The 14878-nt window shown below is 37.8% G+C and overlaps 1 protein-coding gene across 1 annotated transcript in view; it reads left to right on the forward strand.

Annotated features, from left to right (window-relative positions):
• Positions 1–7660, forward strand: part of sik2b (salt-inducible kinase 2b) — a 62459-nt gene extending 54799 nt beyond the window's left edge. Inside the window, exons 12-15 of the mRNA XM_052106951.1 lie at positions 1146–1306; positions 3720–3830; positions 5623–5714; positions 6211–7660. Coding sequence (XP_051962911.1) covers positions 1146–1306; positions 3720–3830; positions 5623–5714; positions 6211–6778 — 932 coding nt within the window. The 3' untranslated portion in view covers positions 6779–7660. The remainder of the gene's footprint in view (positions 1–1145; positions 1307–3719; positions 3831–5622; positions 5715–6210) is intronic.
• Positions 7661–14878: the final 7218 nt, after the last annotated feature.

The raw sequence follows: 14878 nt of genomic DNA on the forward strand, positions 1-14878 counted from the left end.
GCCTAACATCTCCTTTTGTGTTCCATAGAAGAAAGAATTTCATGAAAGAACATGAGGGAGAGTAAATACAGAATATTAAAGTTTAGGTAAGTGGTTCTCTTTGAACTGATACACAGCCTTAAATTGATACTGTGAACTGCAGGAACCATATATTACATTTTACCATGCGCTGACCCAACACAGTACCCAAATTGTTTATTGTACTGTATTTAATATAGAGTCATGTTTTCTTATACCTTGCATGGCTTTGTTCATGGTGTTTGAAGATGAGTGCAACCTATCCATGTCAATATCTGCCTAATTTGACTAGCTTAAACCAAGTGACAGTGCCACAATACTGTAGAATTTGATTGGACACATGACCTTTGACACCACTAACAAAACGAATGGAAAACATTTTCTCCTCCCTTATAAAAGTAGATAAGTCTTACTGGTATTTATTTTGCTATCCTAACTATGCATAATTATATGGTAAGTTGTACCATGACCCTATCAGAACAGACCCATTTTTGTCTTACAATCCACCAGTTGAGAACGACAGAATTATATTAAAAGATTTCTCTGCTTTTCCCTCTCTCCATTTTTCTTACACTTATTATCACTTTCACACACACTCTCACTCTCTATTTTTCTCCTGTTTTCCTCCTCTACATCTACCCACCCCCCTGTCAAATGATTCATTGAGTGAATCAGAGAACGCTTTGAAGATCGGGCCAACACAGTCCTATTGAGTTCTCACATCCTGTGGCCTGAATAATTACCCTTAATCACTTGAAGCCCTAAAATAACCTGAGAATCCTTTTTCAACCCATCCTCCCCTCTACCATTCAGCAGCAGAGGAGTTAAAAGCCACTTAACAGCAGTTTTACGTGCACTTGAGCGATAAATGAGGCATTTGCAGCCCTGGCTGGACATGTCTTCTCCTGGAATAGACTGACTAAGTCATGTAACATTATAGAAATGTCAAGAAGTAAGTCTTAGTTGGCATGTGTCAAGGAAAAGAGAGTAATTTCCTGTGTTTTGAAACTCACATGTGAAAATTCATGACCACACATGGACAATAAGTGGGTTGGGGTGGTGGCAGAGCAACATCTGATTTCATTTGTAAATCACTCATAACCATATTTCTCTCTCTCTCTTTTAAGGCTTGGTGGCCTTCAGACAGCACCTACAGAACCTGGCAAGGACCAAAGGTATCCTGGAGTTAAATAAGGTGTACGAGCAGATGGGCTCTGGAGAAAACCCTTCCCTGGGGCTGCTAAGCCCTCATGCCCATCAGCATGGCTTGCTGGACCCTGCTGTACAGGTCAGTTCACCAGGATAGGTACTGTGTTAATCTGAAATCAGTTTAAACAGTATCTTTTACAACAGTCTGGTTCCGGAAATACAAATTCTATTCTTTTATCCCATAGATTAATTGATGTTCAACAATAAAATATAAACCTTTAAAGACAGACCTAACGTGCTCCAAGGTTGTTAATCGATGGTATATGCTTCTGCTGAAGCCATCCGTCTGTGTTATTTCAGCTTCATTGGTTAAAAATTTTGATTGATAAAGAAATTTGTGGTAAACAACTACATTACCCATGGTACAGCAGAGAAAGTTGTGGCAAACGAAACCTCCGAAACGTGCCTCGGAGCGACCTCCCACTCTCATGACACACTGTGTATGATGTAATCAAGTCTCCCTTCACCCTTAAATCAGAATAGTTTGCAAATATTTTGTTTCTATACTTATAGTCAACAACCTAAAATTAATAGTTTTATATATATTCCCATCGTTTTAATTAAATGACATAATTTGCAAAGCTTAATGGGATTGCAGTTTGTGCCCTCATAAAAAAAGACGGTAAGTACACAGCCTTGTACCTTTTTCTTTATGTCTGATTTTAAAATACTTTTTTTGCCTCAAAACAACATTCATGATGTTGGGATTCACTTTGGAGCTGGTTGGTTTTGTTCATGGCTTACAACTCTTGTATGAAGGATTTTATAAAAAGTCTATGGAAGAAATGAATTGGGAAAATAGTTCCAGAACCCAGACAGCTGAAAAAATGGGCGGGCACTGTTGCGCTCTATTGCCATTTGTCATGACTAGTGTCATGCACCAGTTTGACGTCCACATAAAAAGCATTATGGAAGGAAGATTTTAGAATATTTATTGTGTATATTACTAGAAATCGACCGATTAATCTGCACCAATATGTGCTTTTGGAACAATCGGTTATCGACAACAATAGTTTGCCGATAGATTTTTTTTTTCCCCTGTGGAAACTGCTGGAGAGTTCTTAAGTACAACCGCTGCCTGGAGGTGAAATATAAACAATCACTAACACCTTGTGGGGATTTCCTGTCCAAATTTGTCATCATTGAAAATGTGCAGATAATCAAGTGCATGCAAGTAGTGTATTTCAAGCTCATTTATTGTTAAAAGTCCTGCATTATGCACCAAATTTTATTCTCCCTATTATTGAGATTTTGATTGTAGATTAAACTGCAAATGGGATTTTATTAATTGTATATTATTGTTGCCTCTATGTCTCTGCCTGTCAAAATAAGGAAAGACTAAAAAATTATCTTAACATTCCAAAAATCCATTTTTAAATATCGACCGATTCATTGTTATCGGCCTTTTCCACCACCTTAGTTATCGGTATTACCTCAATCTATTATTGGTCAACTTCTTTATTAAGCTGATTATTTTCTAAACATCATAAATACAAACAATCATTTTCTCATGACACATCATCACAATTTGTTCATACGTTTGTGACCTTGAGGAGTACTTAACCAGTTAGTCCACTGTGAGTTACTTTTGGTTGCAAAAGTGTCAGAATACCCATACTTTTTTACCCTTCTAACCTCTCTATTGACACACAGACAGCCCCGCTTATGTAATAACTGGAGAAGAAGCAGCCAATTGTCAGTTGTTTACTGTCCATCCGGGAAGCAACATGAATGCGGGCATTGTTGAATAACAGGCTGGTAACTGGTGCCAATTGCTCCAATGCAAGCTCACCAAATACTGAGATTTAGTATGAATCAATGAATGAATATCCCTAAGAATAACCCATGAGGATACTGCACCGGGCAGGCACCAGTGTCTAAATGTATTTATACATCTTTTCCTGAGGACTAAATACATGCACTGCAGAAAATCATTTTCTTACTCAGTATTTTTGTCTTGTTTTTCTCATACAAATACCTAAATAACCTTAAAACATTTTACAGTAAAAAAAAAAGAACAAAATCTATAATTTTCTTGTGAAGCAAAATGGCATAATAGATTATGTTTTTTTGGGAAATCTAATATAAATGAGAGCGGTTTACGCTCAGAACAAGAAACCAATTATTTGCCAATGGGGTAAGAAAAAATCTACTTAATCCAAGGAATTCACGGAAAACAAGTATATTTTTCTAACACAAGTACATTTAGTAAATCTTTTTTTACTGGAAAACAAGACAGAATACTGATTAAGGATTATTTTTGGCGAATACGGTAGAACTGAAGAGCAGATATTGCATTAGAGGCATGTGGCATTGTGAGCAATCGCTACTGGAGCAGACTCGCATGTTTTCTCAGAATCCCTCTGGGTCAGCGGAGCCGGTTTCACAAGCGTTTTAATGAATTCTTACAATTGAGTGCACAGCCACTGATGTGGTCACCTAGCAAGTGCTCACATCTTTTCTGTGTGTGTATGTGTCTTTGGTTTGTTCAGGAGGAAAGAGGTCACCAGCATGACATGGCTCTGTACTCAGGTGAAACACATCCTGCGCTGTTGTCAAGGAGACAGAGTCTGGAGCCACAGTACCTCTCTCATAGAATACAGGTAATGCTGACTAGAGATGCACCAATACCAATATTTAAAGACCAATTGAAGTACCTAGTTTTGGTATCTGTCAATAACATGTACCGATACAGGTAAGTTTTGTGTTTGTTTACATGTGCTTTTAGCATTTTCATCAATTAAAAATGACAATTTGGGACCATTTTACTAGGGTGTAGCTTACATTTAAAAGTAACCCAGCTAACAAGTATAATACTGAATTCATGCTTTAACTGTGTTCATTTATGCATATTGATTTGGGCATGTACATAGTGGGCAATCCGGCCTTAGTATTGGTTGATTTGTCTGGGTTTGTTGCATTAAGCCTGGCAGAGTTCGACCTTCGTTTGATTGCTCTATCCTGTGTTGTTGTTGGGTTAAGTATAGTGACAGTCAATAACTCCTATCCCTTTTCCAGCATCTTCTTTACACATAACACATATGATTTTTGGAGTTGCGGTGTTTAGGACAACAACGATCGCCTGGCAAAAGTCTGATGAAAGCGACTTTTTGCTCTCCCTCAAACACAAGGGGTGCAGAGTATGGAGGACAAAACCTGCAAAAATAACAAATAAATAAATCTACATATTCATGCATAAACAAATATATAAATAATAGAATTTGTGATGAGATATACAAATAAATAAATGTATCAACCAATGTAAAATAATACAATATAAAACATAAATAAATGGTTAGAGAAATGCTAATTATTAAATGAAATGCAAAATTGAACGTTGTTTTTTAGTTCCACATTTCTAGATTTCTTTAATCATTCATTTATGTATGCTGTATTTATTTTTCCTTCACGCAACATGCATTTAAATATCCATTCAGGCATCACAGTCAAACTATCGATACCAAGTGCGGTTTTTGGCGGGATTTTGCAGTTTCACCATGGTGAAGAGAAGGTGGATAGCAGAGATGCTCCGCGATGCAGCGAATAGTTTGGAGAATCATAAAAGCGAGATCCTTTGCTAAAAATGTATTTATTGATTGTGAAAATTTGGTAATGTACTTATTAATGATCAGCCAATGGTGTCATAAATACCGTGTACTGATGTTTGATTAACATCCTCTTATGAACAAAAAATACATTTTATAAAAATAACTCATTTTATATAAAATAAATGAATGATTAAAGAAATATAGAATTAAAAATCAACTTTCAATGTTCCATTTCCTTTAACATTTTTGCATTTCCCTGACCGTTTTATGATGCATTATTTTGCATTAATGTGTGCATTAATTTATTTAATTATATATATTTAATTAATTATTTATGTGCACATATATGGATTTCTTTATTTATTTCCAACCTTTTTGCAGGTTTCAGCTTTCATAGCTGAGATAGAGAGAGAAGCGGGGAAGATATCACGGGAAGATGAATGTGTGAATGAAAGATTCAAATGCTTGCTGTTTTTTTTTATCTGTCAAAATGACAGAAAACATTTGGAATCATTAGTTTAAAAAATCATAGATGACTGACAAGCACTTGGGAATGTGATCTCTCGTGCACACACACACAGTAGTATGAAATGTAAATCTAGTGTACTTCTAACACATTGAGCTGTGGTGCTCTTGATAGAGATGAAGTTTGTATCCAACTCTTAGGTTTCCCGATTACGTTGTTCCCATCATTTCCTGTCTTCTTTCTGCTATCAATTTAAACAAAAGTGTCAAGAATGCCAAAACTTTTCACTCCACCTAAATTTCCTAACATGTTCATAGAGGTTTAAAAAGATTGCTACAGCTCTGTATTTTACAATTCTCAACTGAGTGTTTCTCTGTACAGAAAGCTACTCTGATGGCTAACAGCCCCAGCAGTTGCCAGATGTTCTGCAAAGAAAGTCCTCGCAGTCTGGAGCAGCAGCTGCAGGAACACCGGTACTAAATTTCACCTACTTCAATCTCCATTGTTATCAAACCAGGAAATAGTCTTTTCTACAGTGTCCCCACGATCAAAGAAAACCTTGAAATATCAGGGAATGTTAGTACTGTGTTTTTCAGAACTCAAAAATAATGGAAGTTTCTATAGTGAATACAAATGTTTCTAGTTACACTTTGCTCTAAAACAGTGGTTCCAACCTTTTTGACTCCAAGTCATCCTGAGGCCCCGTTTGAGGTTTGCCAAGGCCCCCAGGTCTAGAACCACTGCACTTAAATATTTTAACATGTAGAGTAGTACTTGCTCTCTAGCCGTAGTGATGTCCGATTTGTGAGCGAAGTAATGTAATTGTTTGAAATGGTTCACAAATTGGTTAGAGGGATTTATTTTATATTTTATTTTAAAGGTTTCCAGAAATCATAAACCACTGGAATTCCATTGGTAAAAAAGGATGGGACCTTTTTTATACCACCTCTGTTTCTGTTTGATCTGCAGGCTGCAGCAGAAGCGGCTATATATCCATAAACAATCCCAAATGCAGGCCTTCTTCAATCAGATGCACATTGTAGAGGACCCCTATGCTTCTTGTCAACCTATGGGGCACCAGGACTCAGGAGTTCCTCCTCAGTCACAGGGTTCCATAATACTAGGACATCAGCAACAGCAGAGTCCCCAAGCCTCCCCTCCATATGCACACACACAACCCCTCTGCCCTCTAATGGAGCCCAACCCAGAAGCCCTAGCGTATGAGCCTTACCTGGGCCATTTCCCTATGATGCAGCCAACACCTCTACCGCAAGGCTTCTCTGCTCAGCTACAGGGCCAACAACCAGAATCCCGAAACTACAGCTACCCAACCTGTGATCCAAGCCACTCTCCCTCGGGAGAAACACTGTACCAAGAGCAATATGACTGTCCGCTTGATCCAGGGCAGCCACCTCCAACGGGCCCAGTAGAGGGCGGTGCATCTGGATACGAAGGGCTGACACTGGGTGACCCTTTTCTGGATAGTGAAATGATGGAAACGGTGGACTCCCAGCATGGGTTTGTACTGGTGAACTGAGACAAGACAGTGAAAATAACCAGTATTACCTTGATTGATGGATGAAATTATGGAGATAAGGTAACAGGGATGGATCAAGTTTTGTATTGTCAACATTTTATATTGTGGCGAACGTGAGCTGTAATCATTTTTATTTTACAAAACTCCTCCCTACCTCCCTCCTCATTCTTCAGAGGTCCCACCTGCTGCTCTCTCTCTCTCACAAAGTAGAGGCCGGATAGCATGGTATTTGGGCCAGTACTGGGCCGGCTGTGTGGGAGCTCACCTCTCACCTCCGAGCTGACTGCAGGATAGGAGCTGCTCGCTACGCACTGTACGTAGCACAAAGACAGCCTGGAACTGCAATACAGAGCCTGCTCAACAGCACAATTAAATACTGACACATTTTGTACTGAAAGTGAACAAAAATCAAGCTCAAAAACTTTGATTATAAAAGACCGCTTATTGTTGTGCACACTTGATAAGTGCAATGTTAGTTAAAACACATGGCAATATTGAAGCAATATACTGATTCATCTGGAAGCCATAAGTAGGAATTACACCACCCAAAAATATTTCAATGGTTCAAAAGCTTGGTGTGGCTGAAACTGTGATTCTCACTAGATTCCCCCTCATCCTAAAGGCACTAAAAATAACAATCTGTTCTATAACTGTAAGTGTTATATTGTTCCTTAAAATGACAGTTCCTCTGCATCAGCACATGTTTGATTCACCATGGAGGGGTGAGACACACTTTTTCCACAGTGACGATTAATGGTGAGTGGTTTGTGTTTCAGGTGACATCACCTCTATGGGCGTTGTCAGTTTAGGCATACATTTATATGATTTAGAGTGTTCAGTTATGATTATTTCAGTGGTATTGCTCTTTACACTAATCCAGAATAGATCAGCATTTCAGAATTGCAGTAAACTCCACACATTTAGTCACAAGACACTGGATTTCGGCCAATTCGCTGCATTACCATTACGACAGACAAAAAAATGAAGATTGTTTTTACTAGAAGCATTTAGTAAATCTGTTCCACTTGAAATTACAGTCTGTGACTAAACTCAGATGCTACTTTATACAGAAAGATGATGAAGAAAATGTTCATATAAGGTCCGGGACTGTCACAGAAGATGAATTCTAAAGCTTTTTTTGGGCAGATACATATACTAGAGCACTTTGTCGAGGAAATAAATGGAAATGTAGCTAAGCAGATGGGTGAGGTGAACCTGCTTTGCTAGTTTCATCAACTAAGAAACACAAAACTCATCTCTTTTCAATAATGGACTCTCAACAAGTCAGCACTCTCTCAAAGAAGGATGCAGAGAGAGCGTGACTTGGTGATTGTTCGACATGCTTTGTGTAAAAGTAGGGGGTAGATACTTCGAATGTGCTTTCAAAATGCAACAAATATTGTATTTAATGTGATAGTGTTCTGTGTGCCTTTTTCTTTGTTCTTTTAAAGTTAAGATCTTAAAGGGATAGTTCACCCAGACATGAAAATATGATCAATATTTATTCAGCGTCATATTGTTCGCATGACTTTCTTCCGTGGAACACAAAGACATATTTCAATGTATTGGTTGAGGTTTTTCATGCAATTACAATGAATGTGGACTGAAGATTTCAAGCTTCAGAAAGGATGTAAAAGCACCATAAAACATCATAGAATGTTTAATAACTGGACGCTCTTGTCTATGTAGTTACTATCAAAGGCAACTGAAGCTTTCAGGCTTCAAAAGTGCTGTAAAAGCACCATAAAAGTATCATAGAAGTGGTGCATATGACTCGCGAATTCCAAGTCTTTTGAAGCCATACATTAGCAATTGTACAAAATTTAAGTCATTATTCACTGATAATCTGTATCCTCCACAAACGGATAATTTAGTCAGTGAGTTGAACGGATCAGTCCTATTCATGAACATACCATTCAGATGGGTTTTGTGAACCAGACAAACCCATTGACTAGTTCATGCCAAAGAGAGCTAGAGCGATTGTCAAGATTTTCCTTTAATAACGACTTAAATTGTATTGCTTCATACGACTTGGAATATACTGTAGTGCATAAGTTCCATGGACTACATGAACTATCCCTTTAAAAACTAGCTTTTCCATTTCTATTGGTATTGTTACATGAAAAATGTAGACCCAGGTTTTACAAAGGTACAAAACCAAAGTCCCCTCAGAAGTGTTCATGTATAACCCCACCATGTGGAGTTGAAGCTTCATAGTCAGCTTGGTAACAATACTTTTTTTTATTTTTGTAAATGTTTATTTTTTTTGGGGGGGTTCAATCAGTATATGCTGTTGAAAAGTATTAATAGCAATATTTCTTATAATAATAGTCCTGAAAGAACAGATTAGTGAACATGTTGCCATATCATAATCACACCTCTTGCTGGCAAACACCATTCCTTACAAATCCAATTCTACATTTACCTTCATGGTTGTTGAACACACATAAGCTAACGTTCTGTTGAGATTAAAAAAAGGAGAAAAAAAAAACAAAAAAAGGTTTATTGAACAGTTTTGTGTCTGTTTATTTTTGCAGGTGGGAAGTTCAGTATCACAACTTGCATTGTTCTGTAGAGTTACCCAGCTGGGTTACAAATAGCCTGTGTTTACATTCAAAATGGATTTCAGACTATATCTGTATATGGAACAGATGAATGCAGGTTTTGTGTCTGAGAAGGGGTCATTGGTTTAATTATGTGCATCTCTGTGTTCCAAACATTCTATTCCCTATTAGAACTATATTGCCTTTTTAAATTAATGTGATGCTGTGTTCAGTAGTGTGGTTTGAGTTCGCACTCAGAGTGAACTTCCTCTTATGCTGTGATTTTCACATGACCCTGAGGTCACTCCTGCTCATTCACACTTCCATGTATACTCTCCCTCTCTTTTTCTCATTCTCATTCAGTCTGATGGCAGATGAAGAAAGATCCAGATTTTCAGACAGCTCACCATACAGGAATGGTCACAAATTACAAAAGAGGGAGAAACAGTTGTTTCTCAAAATCAACAGCCACATAAAATGTATCTTCCCAAACTCATTTTGGGAAGCAGAAAAAAATTATTGTACGAAAAATTATATTTCACATTTGCTGCCCATTTCAATTTAGTCCCATTTAAAATGCTGCATTTAGTTAATATTAAGAACAAAAAAAATATATATATTGAGTGTTGATCTACTTGGGTGAACCTTACAAATCCAGTCAAGAGCATGTCTGATCTCACCGTGAAATCGGAAATGTCTCCGTTATGAAACGTCCCCTGAAAGAAGGGAAAGAGAGACTGCATCAGTAGCTGGTGCTATGGGAACTCCTTCCAGGAGTGACGATCTCAGAGGCCCTTTAAAATAACGACAATCTATTGGTAGATTGCGCCTGATGCTTCAGCCCTGATACACGCATCATCACAGGCTAATAGACCTGAACACATTGCTATTTTATCAGGACAGACGGAGTATAGCGGAAGGAGAGAGGAGTAGATTCGCTTTCAGAACAAAAGCGAGCCGAGAGCAAAGTGTCATGAGTTTCATGCATTCACAGTGAATGCAATCAGTCTCAATGAGTGCAGCTTATAAAACAGCAGAAGATGTGCTAAGAGATATGCTGATCGTCAAAGCACAGATAGGGAGATATAAAATAATCCACTTGCCAAGTGTGCAGATTAAATGACAAAGCAAAGATTCAGGCCTCCAGGAAACAAGAAATCTCACCGCGATCCTGATGAAATGGGGCTGTTCTCCAGTTTATATGCCCACAATGACACATGCATCAGTGGTGGAGCATCAAGCACCATTTGCCAATAGACTGGTGTGCTTTTAAAGAGCTTCAGAGACGTCACTCTTGGGAGGAGTTCCCATAGCTTCAGCTCCTGACGCAGGGTCGAAGTGATTACTCATCACTGATTATGCGAGTGCGATTACTTCATGATTCCAACGTGGTATCCAAAGCCGGGTCATCCACGATGCTGACGCAAAATGCTTCCGGTCGCACCACAGGGGAAGGTAAAACCGTTGGAGCCGATGCAAAAATGTCTGATAGGAGATGCCACTTGTCAGATCCTAGGGTACTGGAACTCCCAGAAACAACATGATGATTTCCCATGTGATCATGTTGGCATATTTCACCCCACAACCAAAAGATGGAAACAAGAAATGTATATTTCACAAAAAGAAAATGAAGCCATTTTTGTGACCTGTGTAAAAACTCATGACTGTGAATCTGACTATAACTTAAATTTAAAAGTATTTATATATACGTCATGGTAAGAATTGTTGTATTTAATTCATAATAATAAAAAAGCATTGTATTAAAGTAAAAACACTGTATTTATGCCTTACAATGTCAGGATGGCTGACAAGTTATTCGCTGTAATGGCATGATGCTTATAACAGCTACAGTGACAGACAAATGTGGTTAATGTAATAACACTCCCATTGCTATTTTATTGCAGCATAATTAGGAGGTTATCAGCATTCACCCTCAGAGGACCATCTTGATTGAGATTAATTCAGTCTGCTAAACTGGACAGGAGCAACTGACCCAATGAAGTCAGTGTTTGCTGACCTGTATCTAAGCCCCAGGCACACATTATTCAGAGTATTGTGCTGTGGACATGTCTAATGGGATTTGGGACTATATAGTATATAAATACACACACTGATTATTAGATTATACAAAATGATGTAATACAGATCTCTCACCATCAACAAACAAAACATAGGACATATCGTTCTGTTCGACGGCCATTTGATTTTTGTATTAAAACAGACACCTGTCACCAATGGAAGACAACTGAAACCTGAGGGAATATAGGAATAAAGTAACTAGATAAAAAGGACAGTTAAGACCTTTATTAAGAGTATTTTGGATGAAATGCAGGAAGAGCTTGTAGAAGAGGAGTGATGTGTGCTATATTGAGAACTCTCGCTGCTGAGATTTGTATATATTGTTGCCTAGCAACGTTTTCTTTGGTAAGGCCAATGAGCAGCAGTGTTATTATAGTCAACGAAAACTAAAATCATTTTCTTTAACAAATAAAAACTGAAATTATTGGAAAAAACTGAAACTAAACAAATACTTTTTCATAATTCTAAAACTAACTAAAATAAAATAAAAGTTATCTTGAATACATTTTAGTTTTTGATATAATAGGGTGAATATGGGCAAAGTGGGAATTGTATTTTCTTGACACTGAATTATTATCCAAACTTCACATAACCTGACATTATACCTTTGAAAAAAAGCTTAGAATGTCTTTTACCTTAATCATAAGCAAAAAATAAGAAATATTCAATACTGGGGCCTGGGTTGCTCGGCAAGTAAAGACGCTGACTACCACACCGTTGCAAGTTTGAATCCAGGCTGTGCTGAGTGACTGCAGTCAGGCTCCCTAAGTAACTAATTGGCCCAGTTGCTATGGTGGGTAGAGACACGTTGGGTTAACCTCCTCGTGGTCGCTATAATGTGCTTCTCACTATCGGTGGGGCACGTGGTGAGTTGTGTGTGAATGCCGTGGAGAATAGCGTGAGCCACCACATGCGCTAGGTCTCCGCGGCAACGCGCTCAACAAGCCACGTGATAGGATGTGCAGATTGACAGTCTCAGACGCAGAGGCAACTGAGATTCACAAAAATAACAATTCTCATCCTCATGCCATTCCAGATTTGTGTGACTTTATTTCATCTGCTGAACACAACAAAGGTTTTAAGAATAATATCTTGGCCCTGTAGGTCCATACAATAGAAGTCAATGGGGTCCAAAACTTTGAAGCTCCAGAAAGCACATAAAGGCAGCATAAAAGTCATCCATAAGTGGTTTAATCTGTTTGGGTGAGAACAGACCAAAATGTAACTCCTTTTTCACTGTACATCTATATCTATACAGTCTACAGGAACAATCATGATTTCAAGCTCGATTACACTTACTAGTACAGTTCGCAGAGCGCTAGATGGTGCTGGAAAATATAATCGAGCTTCAAATCTTGATTACCAAGGAGACTTCTGAAGTCAAGGCTTACATGTCTATGACTTACAGTAAAAAAGGACTTAAATATTGATCTGTTTCTCACCCACACCTATCATAGACATGGATTTAACCACTGGAGTTGTAAGCATTATATTTACGCCATCTTTATGTGCTTTTTGGAGCTTCAGAGCTTCAAAGTTTTGGCCCCATTGGCATGCATTGTATGGACCTACAGAGCTGAAATTTTCTTCTAAAAATCTATGTGTTCAGCAGAAGAAAGTCATTCACATCTGGGATATCATGAGGGTGAGTAAATGGATAGAGAACTTTATTTTTTGGGTGAACTATCCCATTAATTGTTTACTCTCTAAATATTAGTTTAGTAATGATGTATAATCATTTAAGGAAATACACTGTGGATCAAGCTTAAATGTCCTTTGTCACTTTACCAACATTCATCCTATATACACCAGTAAATGCTCAGCTTTGGCAGCCATAAAAAACACTAAAACTAAAATAAAAAGTAACTAAACTGAAACTACAATTTTCGGAAAAAAATAAACAGACAAACTGTGAAAACTAAAGAAATTAAACTAAGTTGCAATGACAAATTGAATATAAAATAGAAATAAAACTAAATTAAAAATCCAAAACTATAACACCACTGATGAGCAGGGCAATGCAGTAGTCCAAGCATGAGGTTTTGAATGTTTATTCTAAAGTTTCAGCATCTGTCATGGTGAGTATGGGACAATGTTACATAGATATGTGAAGAATGTGGAAGGGTTGTTTCAAAGCTAGTGGTGGAATATAAATTACATCAACATAGCAGTGAATGCTGAGACCATATTTACAAGTGATATCACTCGAAGAGAGTCATTAAAAGAAGAGGGCCAAGTACTGAACCCTGGGGAACACCGGACCTAACACAGCCATTAACACCAACATTGTCTGTAACCTTAACATATAGACAGATTAACTTCCTGTAAATGGAGAAACATTACTAATTCTGTCTGCTGAGCAATCCTAACTGAAGAATCTCTTCTGATACTATAATTCTGAAATATAATCAATATTTGGCCTCCTCAATCAGGGTAATTTAACTTGAAGTGGAGCTTTGCTACATTATTCTGGTAGATTAATTGTAGATTTGTGATTTCTACTTCCATCAAAGCACAATCAGTGCAGCCTGAATGACAACAAAACCCAAATCTGGACAAAACAAAACATTGCAGCATCTTGTGACAAGACCACCTCATCTCACTCATTTCAGCTTGATTTGCAAATCAAACCAATGTTCTTGGCATATAGTGCCATGCTCTACCACTTCAGCAAAAGGAACACACTTGAGCTACAGGAACACCAAGCAAAAGAGAGTGGATCTTTATTTGCCATCTGTAGCACAGCTGCAGTTGCATAATCCAGCTAACACACAATCAGGAACATCTGAAATCTATTGGCTACAATGACCCATCCTGCAACACAGGAAGGACAGAGCATCATCACTGACAATAGCAAGGCCTTAAAACTCTGCGAGGCTTGCATACATCCACTTTCTTCAACAAGTTTTGCTCCAAGTAGTTGGATATGCAGTGGCCATTTATAGGATTGATTACAGAAGACATTAATGCAAGTTTTAGATAGCTGCCTAATGATCCACTGTCTCGATATACAGGCTCAGGTAATGAGACAGCATTACTCATGCAAACCTGTAAGCTAAATTCAGCCTGATCTATGACTACATGCCCTCAGACAGTGAGAGAATTTTGGGCCAGTTGACAGAATGGTCACCTGCCTTGTTGGAGCAGTGCTTATGTTTCAATGAACTTACAATTGTTGATTATGTATTTTGATATTTTTTCTGATGCTTAAAGTCAAAATATGGCACAAGTCATGTGGTGTAACCATCTGGAGACGATATAAAAAAAATTTAATTAAAAGCTAATATTCTTGAAAAAATATATGTTGACATGACTAGTGCAGAATAATCTAAACATTTTTACTTAGAAACAATTTTGTTTTACATTTTTTACTAATATTGGAAAAACTTTTGTTCATCAAATCAAACATAAAATAAAGATGCACATGACCAGCCGAATACTACTCCCTTAATCTCAGTTATGTGACACTCATTGATTA

The sequence above is a fragment of the Xyrauchen texanus genome, chromosome 36 (assembly GCF_025860055.1).
Source record: "Xyrauchen texanus isolate HMW12.3.18 chromosome 36, RBS_HiC_50CHRs, whole genome shotgun sequence".
In the NCBI taxonomy this organism is placed as follows: domain Eukaryota; kingdom Metazoa; phylum Chordata; class Actinopteri; order Cypriniformes; family Catostomidae; genus Xyrauchen; species Xyrauchen texanus.